Consider the following 19,931-nt stretch of genomic DNA (forward strand, 5'->3'; position numbering starts at 1 on the left):
GAGCTATGAGAGACGCCGCACAGTGGAGGGCTCCAGATTAACGTTGCCCGCCTGGGACTTAAACCTAAATGTAAGTACACGAGCATTTGTGCATTCAGCACCTATCGGAATGAGGCCGCCGCGGACTGGAATCAACCCCGCGACCTCCTCGTGCTCAGCAGCAGAACGGTGAATAGCCACTGAGCCACCGCGGTGGGTCTTAATGTCTGAACGTTTGGAGCCGTGACATCATACAAAGTGAGGCCAAACAGCATCTACAATTAAATTAGTACGTCGACAAGCCAGATGGCATGCTTATAGCATTCATGCATTCGGGTGTCATAAGGTCCACTTGCGTGGCGTCAGGGCTTCAAGCGTACAGGTCTTGGCCGTGTATACAGGTGCCTATGTGTTGCTGTTGGACCACTAGAGTATAAATGACCTATGTGTTGCTATTGGACCACTATAGATACGAATGCCCGAAATGTAAGTGTTCACAGAACGGCCCACAAACAATCTCACCCCGAGATAGGTCTTCTCGTGCTTGTAGTAGTCGATGTAGGCGCCCCAGAAGCCCACGTGCCGTTCGAAACCTCGCATTGTGGGAGTGTACTCCTTTTTGAAGAAACCGATGTGCCACTGAAATAAATGGGATGTGGATCATATCCAGGGTCACATTTATACTGAGCGAGTTATATATATATATATATATATAATTTCAAACAGAATGTTCTGTAGTCCCGGTATGCACTTAGTTGAGAAAGAAGGAACACACATGGAAAATGCATGTTTAGTTACTAACGTTTTGGCCGTGGCACGGCCTTTGTCTTAAAAAAAAAAAAAAACAAGGAAAACTTTTTTTCTGACTTATATGTATATATATACAGGGTGTTTCAGCGAACACTTTCAAAAATTCTTAAAGTTTACCTGTGGCAGATAGCACAATTCTAGTTCATGAGTTGGTCTACTCGAAGAGGCGGACATTACTTGCTCAAGAAATTGAGATGCATAATTGAATAATTATCAGAAATTCACTAATTAAGTGTTTAACTAATTACCTGATGGGCCGGCCCATATTGCAATTTACAAATTGTAGCCGTGGAGTTAATAATAATATAATAATAATATAATAATCTTTATTTCTCTCTTTCCACATAATACAGAATCAGAGCGGACGTAAGGGTAAAAGCCGCATGCAGCGGCTTGAGAGAACCCCATTACGCCCCACATGACAGTATGGCGAGGAAACAGCTTAGTTATGACAAACGCAGAGGAATACTGAAAACATTGGAATACATTCTGAATTTGCAAACGTACAAGGGCAAAAATACTTACAGTAGGGATCAGTAAGAAAATATACGTACAATATTGAGAACAGCCTTAGTGCGTTAACATTGTGTGATTTAACAAACAATAACGCAACATGCAGAAAAAAATAAACACAGAATGAAACACCATCCATTAGTGCAGGAGCGGCAAAACACTAATTAACTTATTTTTGGATAATTCTTCCAATGAGATGTTATTTCGTTCAAGTGTGTTGAGGTAACAGGGAAGTTTATAGGCGCTTGATTGAAATCGGTACACAGTCCGACAGAACGGTGTAGACCAAGCCGTGCAACGGCGTACATTGTACATGGGCCGATGGCTTTGAAGGTTGAATAGCGTCAACACATCTGCGTTGTTTGTTCTAATAGCATTCTTGTACATAAGAATTAACCTGAAGGCATAGAGATTAGGCACTTGAATTATGTTAAACTCGGAATAATAGTTTTCTGTGTGGGCATACCATGGTATGTTAGCAACCAACCTTATCGCACGTTTCTGAGTAACAAAAATCTTGGATAAATTTTGCTTCGTACTTGTGCCCCAGACAGTGTGGCAATAGTTAAGTATTGGTACTAGTTAGTAGTACTAAGAATGCGTTGTAGATTAACAGCTTAATTCTTGTTGATAGTACATACCGTTGACGACTTAGCACCCCATTCACTTTGTTCATTTTTGATCGTATGTTATTAATTTGAGCATCCCAATTAAGTTGGCAAGGCGATCCACTTAGAACGAATTCTCGGGTTGACACCAGTTTCGAGATATTAATTCCCGAACTTTGCGGAGAAATGCATTGGCGTTCCAGTTAAGTTCTTAACAAAACGTCGCTTTATGCATTGAAGACAAAATGAACTGGAACGCCAATGCATTTCTCCGCAAAGTTCGGGAATTAATATCTCGAAACTGGTGTCAACCCGAGAATTCGTTCAGGTGAATCCGCCTTGCGAATTCCACGGCTACAACTTGTAAATTGCAATATGGGCCATCAGGTCATTAGTTAAAAACTTAATTAGTGAATTTCTGTTAATTATTCGATTATGCATTTTAATTTTTTGTGCAAGTAATGTCCGCTTCTTCGAGTAGACCAGCTCAATAACTAGAATCGGGCTATCTGCCACAGGCAACCTCAAATAAATTTTGAAAGTGTTCGCTGAAACACCTTGTGTATATATATATATATATATATATATATATATATATATATATATATATATATGATCATCAGCCTATATTTATGTCCACAGCAGGACGAAGGCCTCTCCCTGCGATCTCCAATTACCCCTGTCTTGCGCTAGCTGATTCCAACTTGCGCCTGCGAAATTCCTAACTTCATCACTCCACCTAGTATTCTGCCATCCTTGACTTCACTTCCCTTCTTTTGGTATCCATTCTGCAACTCTAATGGTTATTCATCCTACGCATTACATGGCCTGCCCAGCTCCATTTTCCCCTCTTATTGTCAATTAGAATATCGGCTACCCCCCGTTTGCGCTCTGATCCACATCGCTCTATCCTGTCTCTTAACGTTAGGCCTAACATTTCTCGTTCCATCACTCTTTGTGCAGTCATTAACTTGTTCTCGAGCTTCTTTGTTAACCTCCAAGTTTCTGCCCCATATGTTAGCACCAGTAGAATGCAATGATTGTACACTTTTCTTTTCAACGACAGTGGTAAGCTCCCAGTCAGGATTTGGTAATATCTGCCGTATGCACTCCAACCCAATTTTATTCTTCTGTAAATTTCCTTCTCATGATCAGGGTCCCCTGTGAGTAATTGACCTAGGTAAACGTACTCCTTTACAGACTCTAGAGGCTGACTGGCGATCCTGAATTCTTGTTCCCTTGCCATTCTATTGAATATTATCTTTGTATTCTGAATATTAATCTTCAACCCCACTTTTACACTTTCTCGGTTAAGGTCCTCAATAATTTGTTGTAATTCGTCCCCATTGTTGCTGAATAGGACAATGTCATCTGCAAACCGAAGGTTGCCGAGGTATTCCCCGTTGATTCTCACTCCTAAGCCTTCCCAGTCTAAGAGCTTCAATCCTTCTAAGCATGCAGTGGATAGCATTGCAGAGATTGTGTCTCCTTGCCTGACCCCTTTCTTGATAGAAACTTTCTACTTTTCTCGTGGAGAACCAAGCTCGCTGCGGAATATTTGTAGATATTTGCCAAGATATTCACGTATGCCTCCTGTACTCCTTGATTATACAATGCCTCTATGACTGCTGGTATCTCTACTGAATCAAATGCCTTTTCATAATCTATGAAAGCCATATAGAGAGGTTGATTGTACTCCGCAGATTTCTCGATTACCCGAGTGATGACATGGATATGATCCATCGTAGAATACCCTTTCATGAAGCCAGCCTGTTCTCTTGGTTGACTTAAGTCAAGTGTTGCCCTGATTCTATTTGAAGTTACCTTGGTGAATATTTTATACAATACTGAGAGCAAGCTAATGGGTCTATAATTATTCAATTCTTTAACGTCTCCCTTCTTATGGATGAGTATAATGTTGGCGTTATTCCAGCTTTCTGGTACACTTGAAGTTGTGAGGAATTGCGTATAAAGGGCTGCAAGCTTTTCAAGTATGATATCTCCTCCATCCTTGATTATATCGACTGTTATTCCATCTTCTCCAGCATCTTTTCCCCTGGTCATGTCTTTCAAGGCCCTTCTAACTTCATCGCTAGTTATAGAAGGAGCCTCTGTATCCTGTTCATCACTACTTTGAATGAAAGTAGCTTGGTTGCTCTGGGAAATGTATAGGTCAGTATAGAATTCTTCCGCTGCTGTTACTATGACATCGAAATTGCTGATGATATTACCCTGCTTATCTTTCAGTGCATACATTTCGCCTTGTCCTATGCCAAGTTTTCTTCTCACTGATTTCATGCTGCGTCCATATTTTACTGCTTCCTCGATCTTTTCCATGTTATAATTTCGAATATCCCTTACTTTCTTGTTGATCAGTTTTGACAGTTCACCGAATTCTATCTGATCTCTCGAGTTTGCCATTTTCATGTTTTGTCAGTTCTTTATTAGGTCCTTTGTTACTTGGGAGAACTTACCTACTGGTTGCCTTGGTGCCTTACCTCCCACTTCTATCGCTGCTTCTGAGATCAGCCTAGTTACGGTTTCATTCATTACCTCTGGGTTATCTTCATCTTCCTGTTTTAAAGCTGTATATTTGTTTGCAAGAACCATCCTGAATTGGTCTGCTTTTACCCTTACTGTGTCTAGGTTGGCCTTTTTCTTCTTGACTAAATTTACTCATTCTCTCTTCAAATTGAGATAAATGCTAGACCTCAATAACTATATGGTCACTGTACTTTACCCTATCTAACACTTCTACATCCTGCGCTATGCTGGGATCGGCATAGAGTATGAAATCTATTTCATTCAGTCTTTCTCCATTAGGACTTTTCCAGGTCCAGTTCCTGTTGCTGCTCTTCCTGAAGAAGCTATTCATTATTCGGAGCCTATTTCTTTCCGGGAATTCCACCAACATCTATCCTCTAGTGTTGCCAGAATCGATGCCGTAGTTGCCAATTGCTTGCTCACCAGCCTGCTTTTTCCACACTTTTGCATTGATATAGATATCCCTTGAAAAAGGTCGGTCCACCGACCGAAACTGTTGGGTAAATAAACCTAAGATAACCGCGAAGTTGTGCTTTTCATTTATATATATATATATATATATATATATATATATATATATATCGCCCGTTTCTTCCTCTTTTATTTTTTTCAGACAATTTTTTTTTATTTTCCTTCAAAAGAAAGCACCTCGCCAGGTTTGAGCACTATTAACCGTCAAGCGTGAAGCGTAGATCACGCGCTGTACATCGTGTATACAAACGATTACAGCGATGTACGCCGAGAAAACAGCTGACGATTCAAGCCAAACCCCACGCGCTCTTTTATTGTGATAGCAATTAGATGAACACTCCAGGCGAATTTCTGCCGTCAGCGTCACCGTGATGTTCAAGTGCGCGCCGCATGCTGTAGGTGCGAGCGAAAACTTGTGAGGGTGAGCCGAGAAGGATGGTGGCTTGATGCGGCGGTGTCTTCTCGCGTTTTCAAGGGAGGAATGCTGGAGAGTGTGCGCCGTCTTTTCACACGCGGAAGGGGAGGAGCCGGGAGTAACATCGCCCAAAGTTAGCGGTATAGAAAACACCATGCTGGCAACTCTGGGCTGCTCACCAGAAATAGCTCTTTCATGTACCGAGAATGGAGGCCGACATTCCCTAGTCAAGTCGACCAGTTGAACAGGCGAAGTGAAACTCGCTGTGCCTATTTTTTCGCTGCTGCCCATATGATTAATGATGGACCCGCCTATGCGCATTGTTCTGTTTATGATATTTTCTGTGTTTGTTTGTTTGTTTTATCCAGGATTGCGTTATCTCGCGAGCGCTCACGTGAATTCACGGGGAGATTGTTAGGACCTATGGTTAGGACTGTCAACAACTTCATCTTCGGCGATGCCTTATGGTCTTGTGGCATGTGCGATCATTTGGATGAATTGTCTTGGTGGCGACGATTGTTGACCCCTTTTATGTATGCAAGTGATCGATTATGCGCGATAAGGAATCGGTTATTCGCATTAACCTGTGTGTGTGTGTGTGTGCGTGCGTGCGTGCGTGCGTGCGTGCGTGCGTGCGTGCGTGCGTGTGTGTGTGTGTGTGTGTGTGTGTGTGTGTGTGTGTGTGTGTGTGTGTGTGTGTGTGTGTGTGTGTGTGTGTGTGTGTGTGTGTGTGTGTGTGTGTGTGTGTGTGTGTGTGTGTGTGTGTGTGTGTGTGTGTGTGTGTGTGTGTGTGTGCGTGCGTGCGTGCGCGGTGGGCTATTTCTACATGAAATAACTAATTCCTATGTGGTAGCTTCCCAGAATGGCTCTGCGCTCCCCATTTTAGAGACCTGGACTTACGTCGCCGATTCTAGGTGTGGGGATGCTGCATCTGCTTAGAACCAAGGAATACTGTCACTCACATCTTTCACTAAACTTAGGCATGTTCTTTTGCTGACGTTAGCCAGTTCATGCAACTTTTCATCGCCTTAACGGCGTTATCAGCGTTGTGTGAAACTATTAACCCTCTTATACAACCTCCATCGACACTCGCACAATCTGTGTGTTTTTATGACGAATGAATACTGCAAGAACCACCGAAAGAATACAATAAGTGGATTAAGTTCGCGAAAAGAGATAAAATGACTATAAAATGCGCCAACAAGTAGCGGATGTGAAACGTTCCAGGCCAGCAGCGGAGCAACTCATAAACGGTTCACAAATGTGTATTGCGAATTAGGAATTTTCACGTTGTTTACTGACTAACTACCACGGATATGGTGTGTCCAATATGTTTTGTGTTGTTTCACTTCCGGATACTTGTTCTCCCATACCATAAAATTATCACACGCTGTTACGCCCCCCTCATGTAACGCCCACTGAGCCCACAAATAATAGTAAAGGAAATTACATGAAATTTTCGCACATAATACAAGATTGTGTTACGTGTTTTGGTACGTCGAATTTGCTTCGTTATTGCGACGCCACTGCATGCAAGACTAGAACAACGTTGTTTATTACAACCCAATTTGGCGGAGCAGTTAAATCAAAACTAATATCTTCAGCACTCACAGATAAATCCTTTTCCTATCTGCGCAGATGCATGCGTCTTCGTGCAATGTACAGAGCTTTGCGTAACAAAATAAAAGTCTAATAGAAGTGTCCTTGGTACCTATATAGCAGACATAAATACATTTAACTTTACTTGAGATTCGGTTATTCTCAAATATATGGTCATGCAGTAATCGTGGTCAGACCTTATTTACTTCAGTTTCTAAAAACACTATACTTAAAACACTATGCATACGGAACGGGATGTCCCCTTCACGTACATTTTGTGCTCATTCTTTCAACTTGCTTTTTTTTAAGTAACGCTGCTACAGTAAGTCGTGACCGCAAAGCACTCAAAAGGCTGCAGAGGCATGTTTAGAGAAACTAATAAAATCAAAGAATAACGTGTTAGCTGTGCGTGAATTTTGTTTTAGCTAAACATGAAGGCTGTCTGACAAACTATACGCTTATACAGGTGGCTCCAAGTTAACCTTCCCCTATTCTTGTTAAAAGAAAACAGGAGCACCGTACACACAAACCAATCTATAGCGCCGCTACAAGTGGATACCATTTGCCGGGGCTATTATTATATAGGGGTGTGCGAATATTCGAAACTTTCTAATAACCAATCGAATACTGTCCTAGAATAGTCACTATTCGTAAATGCGAATATTTTTCGAACACTTTTCGAATATTTCCAGACGTCAAGTGCTCTTAATTAAGCATAAAATTGGAGCAAAAGTACGTTAAACTTCCGCCCACGCGGGCATAGTATAGACACAAAACATGAATACTTGCGTAATGGAGCAGGCTATGTCGCTTAAGTAGCCATATTTTACAGGCTATACAGCGATCATTCGCACTCTCTGAAGAGTCCTGTGCATGCGACGAAACTACGAGCTTGTTTGCTCCTACAATGCTCCATGTGTGCTTTTAATAAGCAACGCTTCATAACATGCTATGTAATGATAGAAATGTGCTAACTTTAAAAATACAGGGACGTGAACATCGTTTTATATTAATTGTGACCGCGCTGTTGTTTATTCAAAAACTAGTCGATATTCGATTCGATTTGCTTCTGTATTTGATTTGTTCTCAAATATCACTATTCACACGCCCCTAGTGCTATATGCACAAAGACAAGATCAACAGAATTCGTTAAATAACATTTATGTACGCATATTAGTAATTATAGTTACACAACAAAGTTGAAAGCAATAAAAAGACACAAATATCACGCTATATCGGCATCAAGTTGGTCCTCGACAGCAGCTATCGCTCCTGCGGAGGGACTTGGTCACGGCCACCGAAACACTGGTTTCACACTCCCGCGGAGGCTTGATGGCTGATGTGGTGACAGCTGTCACGACCGCCGACTTCGGGTTGTATCGTGGCCGTGGTGCAAAGGTGGCGGTGTCGGCAACCTCCAAGTTCAGGGCGGCCTGGTGCACCGCGCTCTAATGATGGTGGGGACAGCTCCAGCCCAACTCTTACCGATGACTTTGGTTGAGTTAGAGGTTGCTGCTCGGATGTTGCGCCAACAAACTCGGGCAGGAGCAGGGCCAACCATGCGGCGCATTCTGGCTGGAATGACGAAGGCTTGAGCGAGGGCAACGATGGAGTCTGCATCAAAGCTACGGATGAAGCACGGCAGCTCGGGGTTGCCGAGAGTGGTAGGAAAGACGAACGCGTAGATGCAGTTGCAGGGGCTCCAGCAGCAACAGTAGAGTCAAAGACAGCTCGAGTGGTGTCCTTGGACTTCGTTACAGATCCATCTAAGCCGAGCACACAAGTCGCCATAGTTATTTCCAGAGGTGAAAGGCGTCGCGTGATGTCTCGTGCCGAAAAGAATGGAACACGGCAGTGATAATGATGATATTGAAGGTGAGGATGTGTAGAAAAACCCGGCAGTGCTTTGGTCGGGTTCTTCTTCTTCTTGGTATTACGTGGCATACGTCTTCGTTGTCTGCCGCGTGAACTCACGTCATCTTCGTCATTCACTTTCCTCTGTCAATATACAGAGTTGACAATAATAAGGTAATAACAAACACAAGGTGTGATTACCGGCTTCTGAAAGTGAAGCCCACGTGCGGCCGCAAATGGCGAGGCGGGCGCCCGGTCATTCGCAAGAGCCGCGCCGCTGCAATCAGCGGCATTTAGTGCTCGTGTAGCTCCTGTGGCCGTGAACAACCGACGACTTCCTCCCTCCCCCGTTGCCGAAGCGCCCCTAAGTTGAATCCAGACCACTGGCAGTGCCCTTTGCGATCCCCCCCCCCCCCCCCCGCCAGCTCTAAAACCAACGATAGGGGCCAACGTTGCCTAAAATTCACGGAGAAGCGCGGAGCGCATTGCCAGCCGTCTTAGTTGCTTTCAAGCACCGAAGATGGCAGCACGGTAAGCGGGCGCCGCTCGTTTCTTGGAGATCTTGGCCGACTTGGGTAACGGCTGCATTGGTTGCTGCTAAGCTGGTGCTGCCATCTTCAGTCGAGCGGCCCTGTCGGCCTCCCTCCGTGTCTCCGTCGCGCCGCCGGCTGCACGAATGAATGCGACCAAAACAGCACCTGCGCTGGACCTTCAGGGACGCTAAAGATAAAGTAACCACAGCTGTATTAATTACCCCCCATCTATAAAAGGAAAAATAAAATGAAAAAAGAAAGACCTCTCACGCAAAAGGCGCGATAACATCATGGATTTTGATGGCACCTGCAGAGACATCCGTAATTTTCCTTCTTTAACGATAAAGATTGACTACATTGCATTCTCAAAGAGCCAAACGTTGAACTTGGCAAGTTTCAATAACTTTTACTCTGCCAAAACGACCCAAATACGAAAAAAAAAGCTTTATGCGACATTCAAGAAATTGGACTTTGAGCTTCATTTCCTCTTTAATAACCAACCTATTACCCCGAAATTTGCAAAAAAATAATTTGAAAGAATACGCTAAAGCTTATTTAATAAAAGCACAACATCGCCGAAGAATCCACTTTCGAGCTTGCTTATATTCATTTTTCAAAATCTGTCTCATGAAAGTGCCGGTCATGGCTGGTGTTCAACCTGCCACCTCGACAATAGCAGCTGAACTGCGGACGACGATCGGCAAAATGAAGGATTCCTTTCGTTCGATTTTATTTCTTTTTCATCATTAAGCATTCACGACCGGCCGACCGTGGTGATAAGGTAAGCCGAGCAGCACTCGTACCCACTGACGAAGCGTGAAAAATTATTAACTTCATAAATAAATGAAACACAGTTTCATTTATTTATTAACTTTCTCTTCAGAATAAGCTGCAATTGTAAACCTTGCGCCCACGTTCATCTTCTGCTTGCACACAAGTTGAAATCTGGCGCACGCACGGACGGGGAGGCGATCGCGGCACGCAGTAGCGTGACTTCACTAGGGACATCTCCGCCTCGCAAATCTAGTCCCGTGCGGGCGCTAGGAGTGGAGAGGTGGGGGGGGGGGGGGGGGGGCAGATTAGTGGCGCATCTCCTCTTTTACTCCAGCTGCGGTTGCTATCTTGGAGGCAATCTGCGCTGGGTTCAAAGGCTACAGACGAGGCAACCTAAAGTTTGCCCGCGCGGCAGCAGCGCCAATACTCCCCTGGCGGAAGGATGGAAGTGTCCAAGGTCGCCGCTGGGCCAGCGCACGTCCCTGTTCTCTACGGCGCGAGCGATCGTGCGCGTTCTTTTCGCAACGGCGAGCGCGACCTCATCAACCGGGCAGCGTATTTCCAATTGCTAGTAGATACAGCGCTCGACCGCTGGCGCCACGCTGCGCCGCTCGCGCGTACCATGTTTCTAGCCGCCGCCGTTGGAACGGAGGAGGCGTTGACGGAGAAAACGCTGGGCTGGTGGTGACTAGCCTGCTTTTGGGATCGGTGGTATTATAAACGCATCACTGTTTTGATGATCCAAATATAATCTCACTATCAGGGCGGGAGCAGTCTACCTGACTGGAGCAGTATTTTTTTATTTGGGGTGTTGCTACGCTGCGCTCCGCAACACCCCAATGACCGCCGCTTCGCGTCGGCGCCCGGCACCACGGCTGCCGCCGTGGCACCGGGGTTCAACCGACCGCGCTGGCAAACAGAGAGGAAAATAAGGAAAAGTGTGATATTAAGAAAAAATTCTAGCCAGGGCGGGATTCGAACCCGCGTACGCATGATCCCGAAGCGAGTGCCGTAGCCACTCAGTCATACAGCCACGCTACCAAGGGTTGCATTCATACGAACCATATGATTGCGTTCGAGCACCCTTGGCGAAAGAAACCACCTAGAAACGCGGTACGCGCGAGCGGCGCAGCGTGGCGCCAGCGGTCGAACGCTGTATCTACTAGCAATTGGAGTGTTGCAACCGGGAAAGGTGGCACGCAATACTGCTGTGTTGTTGATTGCCACAAGAGCCTCGAAAGGTCGAAAGCCGCCCGTGAAGTCCTACAGAATTCCGGGGAGGTGGTACGAGAAGGACAGACGACAAGTGTCGTCTGTCCTTCTCGTAAGTGTCGTCTGTCCATATCGTCTGCGGTGCGCCGAGTCAAGTAAGTGACGTACACCCGTGAGCAAAAGTATGCGGACCACAGGGTCGCCGAAAAAACTGAATTTCTTCGTAATTAATAAGCATAAACAGGAATTGACGAGTACGTTGAAAAGTTCGCAATGCCAACTTTGAACTGCAGTCCTCAATTTCAAGTTGCGTGCGCAGGCGGAGGAAAAAATCGGCTTTATCGCGCAACCCCTGGTCCGTATACTTTTGCTCACGGGTGTACTTTCGCATTCGCGTGCAATATCACGGCCGCTCGATAAAAACGCAATAGTAATGTGCCTGTATTTAGCGCATGGCCGTTTGTTTAGACGTGTCGCGTAGTTGAATAGTACAGTGACATCCGCCGTGTTAGCTTAGCGGTAAATGCATACATGTAGCGCCGCTAAGCTCGACGACGCGAGCTCGATTCCCGGCCACGGCGGCCGCATTTCGATGGGGGCGAAATGCAAGAATACAGTTCTTACCATGTACTTTGATTTTTGTGCACGTTAAAGAAACCCCGGTGGTCAAATTTATTCCTGAGACCCTCAATTACAGTGTGCCTATAATGATTCGTGCTTTTGGCACGTAAAACCCGCGAATTTAATTGGTTGTACTGTTCGTTCACTCGCGATCGGCAAAGAGGAGCTCAAGATAATTATATCCTTTTTCCAAACGCTGCAACTTAAATTATTTGTTGTGCAGGCAACAAAAGGGGACGCACGTACTTATATTTTGTGTGGTGGCAATCCGTATTTAATACAAGCTGCGGTCATCGCATGCATCGGTAAGCGGCAGATCGCAAAGCAGCTGCCCAAGACGCGCGCGTTATGTTTGTTGCTTGGCCATGCTTTCTAGGTTCACAATATCCAAGCATGTTTTAAAGTAATTGCCACCTTGCACATTCTTCCTGCTTCAGTCTTCCTGCCAAGGATCTTCGTTTCGTGTAGTAGCTGTAGTAGCGTGTAATCGGTGTGAGCTTACTTTAGCTGCGTCGGGGCCATTCGCCCGACGAGAAACTAGATTTGCTTTGATGAGGCATGTATCGCTAATTCTTGCGCTCGTGCTGCTGGTCCCAAGGTAATCGCTGGTTACCGTGATCTGGGTTCATTTCGCGGAGCAGTTTGTACGAGTGATTTCTCGTGACCAGTGAAAAGATACCTTGCTCAACAATGCAATGAGTTGCCATGACTCTAACATCTGCGTTAAATAAGGCATGATATACATTAAATATTTATACAGCATGATATAAGGCATTATGCACATATGTAGTACTTACATCGTTAATTAATTTTATTGGCTTATTGGTGCCTAATGCATGTGTTCTTTCTGTTCCGACAGTGCTGATGCCACTCCCTGGGAGCCAAATTGAGAGCAGCCGTTTGTGCGCGCCCAGCGACCAACGAAACCAACCGCAATCGTCACTGCTTCTGCACATCTCTGCAAGCATGCATGACCGCTTTGTGACTGCATCATAGAGAAATAAAAGTGACTAAATTACTGAACTCGGTGTGCACCTCTAACTCGATGTCGTATACAATCTTGTTGGACACCTCGGACACGCACTTGGCTTTCACTGTCACATCACCGCCCACAATTTGTTAAACACCACACACGTGTGGAAGCAGACGCTCCCCTTTCTTGAGGTTGCCGCCACGAAAAAAAGCCGTTGGCGTCGGCAACCGTCTTGAAACCGCACTGCAGTCTTTGCATCGCTGTTCAGCAAGCAGGCGATCTGCCGCCGTCGAAAATGGAGCATCGTGAGCACGAGCAGCGAAGGAAAGCGCGGGCGAAACAATGTAAACAAAGCGGAGACTGCACCACGGAGCGACCATAGGAGCGACCGCGCTGCTTGAAATTTCCACATTGGGGGCGCTGTGAGGAGGCGCAGCAGCGCCTTCAGGCGATCGTTTTCTCGTGCCCCTCCATCTCCCTACCCTCCCTCCAGAGAGTTGTCTCTTCATTCTATGGCGTTGTGCGCGACTGGAATGCTGCATGCTTCCTTCCCGCTTCCCGCCCTTGCGTGCGCGAACCGCGATTGCCCGCTCACCGTCACACGCTTTCGCTCGCACATACAGCGTAAGGCGCGCGGCGGCGATTTTATCGCCCGTGGACTTTATACCGGAACCTCACGACGACGGCGACGGCAGAAATGCGTCTGGAGTGTCCATATAAGTGCTATCGCAATAACAATTTGCTATCGCAATCAATGCTTCGCTTGTCGGGCAAAAGTGTGGCTTTTTTTTCCTTGGAGAAGCCACTTGGCCTGCCAGCGAGTGGTTCAGGAAATGCGCCGCGCACCTAGAAGCGAGACAAAAGACAGGAGGCAGGGTTTGCATGTGTCGGGAAGGAAGTGGGCCATCGGCTTCGATATGGGAGAAGATTAAAGTCGATGCAATGCGAGAGAGTCTCTGCTGCGCAGAAGGCGATCGCTTCCTCATACCATTGCTTTTGACACCTCATTTGCTTCTATCCCAACTACTAATATACCTTTTTCTAGAAAACGCCTTGCGTAAGAACGCTCCCTGGACCACCCTTAATTTACGATTCACAGTATAAACACAAAATTTCCGACGGGGACTGCATTGTGAGGGGCCCTTTAGGATCACCTTTAGTAAATAGCGCAGTTCCGCCTTTCCAGGTGATTTGGTTAAAGCCAGGCATTATTTGTACCGTAAAATTGCTGTTGTTGCCGTAAACTGCTTCTGTATCTGTAATTGGAGTGCCTTAGATTTTAGAGCGTTTTGCTTTCTACCCCTCTAATAAAATGTATGATGTAAAGGAGCGTTGATGCAGGAATTCGAATGTGGCGTCCCCAACCGTATTGAAAAACCATTCATCACCGATTCTTGCGGCATATAATTTGGCTTGAATAGCCCTAGTGGGGCTGACAGTATAAAAAAAAGCAAAAAAAAGGAATGAGAATGAAAATGGCAATGCTCAGTTTTCTAACTGACCATGTTCGCTAATTATCCTGTTAGTTATCAATTCTAGGTTACATTTTGCAATTGCAGAATTGAAGTTAGGTGGTAATGAATTAAGTCGTATCCGTGTAGCATAAATCCTGACGGTTCGCACCAGTACCGAGATATATGCGCCTCCAAGACGTGCCACGGGCATACAGTGGATCTTCTACTTAGTTTTGCCCCGCAGTGACGGTAGGAGGCTTTTGGGAAATTATTAATTAGCTCACGTCAGGCAGAAAAATAAAAAAAAAACGATCATTTCAAGAACGGGCCATCATAGCGATGTGCGAGCAAAAATAAATGCAGAAATGTCCCCCAATTTCTAAGCTCGACACTTTTGTGGCACTATAGTTTGATTAGGTTAATACCTTTCCCAGGTGATGGGTGACATATCCGAGGTCCGCCAACCACTGGGGCAATAGCGAAGCCCAAAGTGGCAGCCCCCTCGGTTCCTCGTTGTAGATGATTGAGTGCTGGAACCCTGCGACAAAGTTGCACACGCAGGATACGTTTATTTGTCATCTTTAGCCACAGTCATGCATACCAAAAAAATATAGCCAGTATCAGCCTACGTGCTGGGCTACCTTGAGAGGGTAATTGTAGGCCGTCTCTTGTTAACGCCATTGCGAAAATTGGTTTTAATATGAAATATGTTTTTTTTTTCTTCTTTTGTTAGGACAAGGTCTTGTTTGGCGACTTCAAACGTTTTTGGCATAGTTGGATCTTGGTTTCTGGTCTTTTGGTCAAACAACGGCCCTTTCGCGCCTCCAGAGCATCGTAGCTAGTGAGTCGCAAAAGGTACCGAAATGCAGGTCTCAGTGAGACAACAAAGGAAAATTAGCCGCAGAGTCGATAAAATTAACGTTACTCGCGTAATTAGCGCCAATATAGGTCGAAAATTACCCGAGACAGCAACATAGAGTGCACTTTCTCCGGGCTTGGCCCACCTGGCCTCTTGATTGAAAAAAAGAAATGCTTGTCAATTAAAGTTGACGCAATAACCTCGACGTACATGCGCTTAAAACGGCGAATGAAAAATTTCGACGCGATTGGAAGAAATAAGAGGGCCCGGAAAAAAAAATTAATGTCTGACAATGTAGCGAAGAAAATAATCCAAAAATATGCAATTATGCAACATGACTTCACGTTTGATGCCCCAATTTCAGTATTATGAATGCATATATTACCATGTGCGTCGACCTTTGTCTTCTTTCGCGTCGACTTTGGTTAAGAAGTATTTTTAGACTATACAGATTTTTTTTTAAAAGGCTATGAGCGTAGCGAACATGGCCTTCTTGCAGAGCAGTTCCCGGGTGAGAGGGACATAAGTTGCCGCTAATAACGTGAGTTTTAAAGACTAATTAACGAAAAACTACACCTCCATTTGACCCTATGAAAGCGGATGTACAGCGAAGCTGGTGCGGACGTTAGACGACGCTGCACAAGCGACGTACGGCACGCACGTGTGCGGAAGTGCAGCCTACGTCCTTATTCTTCTAAGCAGTCTGCCAAGCGTAAGTGCCTTATTGAACTAAACTAATGTTTAAAAGTAAATTGCGGTAGAAAATGCGTAAAGTACGACTGACACACAACTCACGGATATGATAGCATCGGATTGTAATTCGAATATGCGAGAAAACATAATTATGTTACGCGGAAATTGAAACACAAAGCCTTCCAGCTGCCGTTCGTTTTCGGGCCCTCCTCCTGGTGCAGGTGCATTATTGAACTAATTGAATTTCTCAAAGTAAGATGTGTAGAAAATTCGCTAAGTGCGGCTTGCACACGACCTACTGCGACGTAGCAGCAACATTATCTGAGCAATCCCATTCAAAACAGCTCTTCGACGTACTTATTTAACAACACTGATTAAGAGCCTGTATGTTCATAAAAGTATTTACGTGCTCATATTACCGCTAATCTTACCTAGTTAACCTATATCGACATTAGTAGCAATGCGAATCGAACTTTGGGCATTTGCTCCGCTACATTTGTAATGCCACCATCCTCTCTCGAGTTACTACTGTAGAAAACACTAATAGGAACAAAATTAGAGTATGTATGCAATGTGTGAAATTCCATTATATTTATTACCTCATTAGAACTTCTCAAGATTACTCCACTCATTTTATATGTTCAACTTGTGATCGAATAGCTACTCTAACCTCAAAGGTAAACTTCTATTTGCGACTCTTAAACTGATAGAGTCGAACCGGGATATATCGAATCTGAAGGGCAAAGCAGTTCGATAATTCAATATATAAAATAATAGGCCCTGAGGCAAACGGCGGCTTACCGATTGGTGCGTCCGAGAGCCGCTAAGTTACTGCACGCAACTCGGGGGAAAAAAAAGCAAGCACACTTTAGTTACCTGCAAAAAAGTGCTGGATCACTTTCAACTTAATTGCAAAGTCCAAGTTGATTCTTTTCTTTACATTTGCAGCGGCCATCGCTTGCGGAAAATGGACTCGCGAATAGGCACGCAACCCACACGACGACGCCACGAATCGGAAAGAAGGAATGTTGACGTTCGAGGTAGCATGCGGGCTAGCTGAACAGCTCGACGGGGCTCAACTGACTGCACATTCTCTGTTCCACCTCCAGGTGCCAGAATACCTCAAAGTGCACAAAGACGTGCACTATGGGGTCTTCAGTGTGGCGCCGCGTTCGATATATCGAATGTGCTGGTGAACGGGCGTTCTATATACGCGTGCACTAGCCCGATTCATTTCCATGGGACTTTCATGGGGATTTTACAGCTGTTCCATATACACAATAATTCGTTATAAGTGGGTTTGATATATCGGGGTCCGACTGTATCCTCATCACAACATATATCGCATCGTATTGATCAGCTGTACAAAGTACTTATCAGATTTAGTCACATTAACATGCTTAAACTCTTTCTGGCCTCGCACATCCCTTAAATGAAATCGCCTCCCCAAAGAAATCCTGCAGAGTACGGATAAACGCAAGTTTCATGCAACATTAACTAGCGTACGTTGTGTAATCTGAATTTGTGAATTAATTATTATGTTCCTTTTTAATTCTTTGTAATATCAGGTAATATGGTATAGCTGTAAAGCTGCCTTCCTGGTGCGCCCTGACGTTTTTTCCACTTACCACCAGCTAACATTATATGATTAGAAAGTTACGTTTTAATAATTGGAATAGTATTGGTTTATCCAGCTCAAACCACTCCCTTCTGTAATGTCTTCGCTGGCGGCGTAAATAAATAATTTGTTAAACTGTAAAAAGTATTTCTTGTATAAGGGGCGGTCACCTCCGGCAATCTTAATCATCATCACCAGCAGCAGCAGCCTATCTTTATGTCCATGGCAGGACGAAGGCCTCTCTCAGCGATCTCCAATGACCTCGGTCCGGCGATATATAAAATATGTGCATTCTTTAAAGCTACATAGTTAAGCGCTACATAGCTAAACTCAGTTTTTCCTTCTGAAATAACCAATCAGTTGTCACTCTTAGCCGCACCCGCCGGGGTGGCTCAGTCAGCTAAGGCGTTGTGCTGCTGAGCACGAGATCGCGGGATCGAATCCCGGCCACGGCGGCCGCATTTCGATGGAGGCGAAATGCAAAAACGCCCGTGTGCTTGCGTTGTAGTGCACGTTAAAAGAACCCCAGGTGGTCAAAATTAATCCGGAGCCCTCCACTACGGCGTGCCTCATAATCAGAACTGGTTTTGGCACGTAAAACCGCAGAAAGAAGAAGGAGAAGTCACTCTTAGCCGCTTATTTTGTATGTGTATGAAAGTCTCTCGCCTTCTTTACTTAAATGACAACCTAATCAACGAGCTCTTGATACTTATATCGCAATTGCGGATTATCTCTGAAAATAAGTTGCTTATGTATTTTCGGACTGACGCGCTAAATTAATTAAAAAAACATGCATTGTTTTATAAATGCAGTGGATGAAATGGCTGCAAAAAGACAAAGCCGTGCAATACATTTGAGCTTTTCATTACATGCCTATAGCCAAGAAGTTTATTCAAACAAATGATTGTGTATTATTACGTTCTCAAATACCTACGGCATTTCCCCTACATGTGGAGAAGCCAGTTTAACTTTTAAATGAGTCGCAATTCGACTTACTGATGATTCGACCATATATATGATAGAGAGAAATATGCATGACCAATACGAACACATGTTGGAGGACAACATCTTTATGAAATTTTGCAAAATAAACTGTTTAACATCTGAACAGCATATTTCTACCCTCGAACAGATAATAAATTGAAATGAATCACATGCATCAAAGCTTGTGATTATTATAAAGTACAATAGTAAGACTCTGACTTCAATTTCCTGTTTTACGTTTAGGCTACTGACACTGCACAAACTATACTTTTTTCATAGTACGGAATACAGGCAGCAGAGTACGGCTCATCAACACATCGAGATAATGAGGTATGATTTGTAAATCAGTTTCACGCGATGGGTAATAAAGAGCCCCTTTCTCGCAAATATGTCTCTTGGTTCAGAGCGCGTGTGCTGAAAGTGGACTGGACCGGTATTTTGTAGCGATGCATTATGCTTTATTCTATACTAGTCTTATCATCCAACGCTCACGGCTGGCTGATCCCGTTGATAATGTGAGTGGACCGTCGCTGACCAAGCGCGAAAATGCATTCGCATCGGAAAGGCATCACTACAAAATACTAGCTAGACCAGATTGTCCGCGCTTTCCATGCAACTACCGAAGTGATTGTGAAAGCTTTTCGCTGTTTGAAGGATTAAGCCTTTCGATGCTATGCGCCTGAAATGAACACAAAGAACGTACTCGTCCGGAACTAGAAAGGTCGCAAGCATCTTGCCAAGGTCGGGATTCCCCTTCTACGGGTTAGTCGCGTCCTTGAGAAAAAAAGAAAAACCGGGGAGTGACAAGTCATTTTGAACGACGGGCTGTCGCTCTTATCGTTATCATAAATGACGACTCGCGCCCACGTACCGCGCTTTGTCGTGAAGCTGTGATGGTTAATTCTTTAGAAAGGGTATTTATTTTTGTTCCGCAACGTACGTCATCAGGACAGATTTAAAAATATAAAGGTCATGAGTCAGGCGGTCGTACCTATTAGAGGGTTTTAGTCGTACCCAGGCGAAATGAACGCCCGAGAAAGATAGACTTATACAGTCACTTTCTTTTGGAAATGATAACGTTTCAATTCTAAACACAACAGAACTTCGTACACGGTATTTTTCCCAATAGCTTAACAGAAAGCTAATAAGTCCTAATGTTATTCAACTTATAACTTTTTATCAGAGACACTCTCGGATGACATTAATATATGTACAATAAATGGCTGTGTAATTTCCGCCGTGACTTAACGTAGGTACATTGGCGTACTTTATGTAATAATCCCAGTCAGCCTACTCACATATACCACATTACTAGTCGCATCTACGATGGCCTCTGCTACATCCCAAGAAGCAATTTCCAACCTCTTCTCATTGCTAAAGACTCGGTAGGCGTAAGACAGGCAAAAATTCGAATAGG

The 19,931-nt window shown here is 44.6% G+C and overlaps 1 protein-coding gene across 1 annotated transcript in view; it reads right to left on the reverse strand.

The window, feature by feature from the left end:
• LOC119436758 (arylsulfatase B-like) overlaps positions 1 to 19,931 on the reverse strand; it is a 39,659-nt gene that overhangs the window by 12,054 nt on the left and 7,674 nt on the right. The window contains exons 2-3 of the mRNA XM_049659834.1: positions 14,786 to 14,898; positions 502 to 618 (exon numbers count right to left, since the gene is read on the reverse strand). Of these exons, the coding sequence (XP_049515791.1) occupies positions 502 to 579 (78 nt within the window). The 5' untranslated portion in view covers positions 580 to 618; positions 14,786 to 14,898. The remainder of the gene's footprint in view (positions 1 to 501; positions 619 to 14,785; positions 14,899 to 19,931) is intronic.

The sequence above is a fragment of the Dermacentor silvarum genome, chromosome 1 (assembly GCF_013339745.2).
Source record: "Dermacentor silvarum isolate Dsil-2018 chromosome 1, BIME_Dsil_1.4, whole genome shotgun sequence".
In the NCBI taxonomy this organism is placed as follows: Eukaryota; Metazoa; Arthropoda; class Arachnida; order Ixodida; family Ixodidae; genus Dermacentor; species Dermacentor silvarum.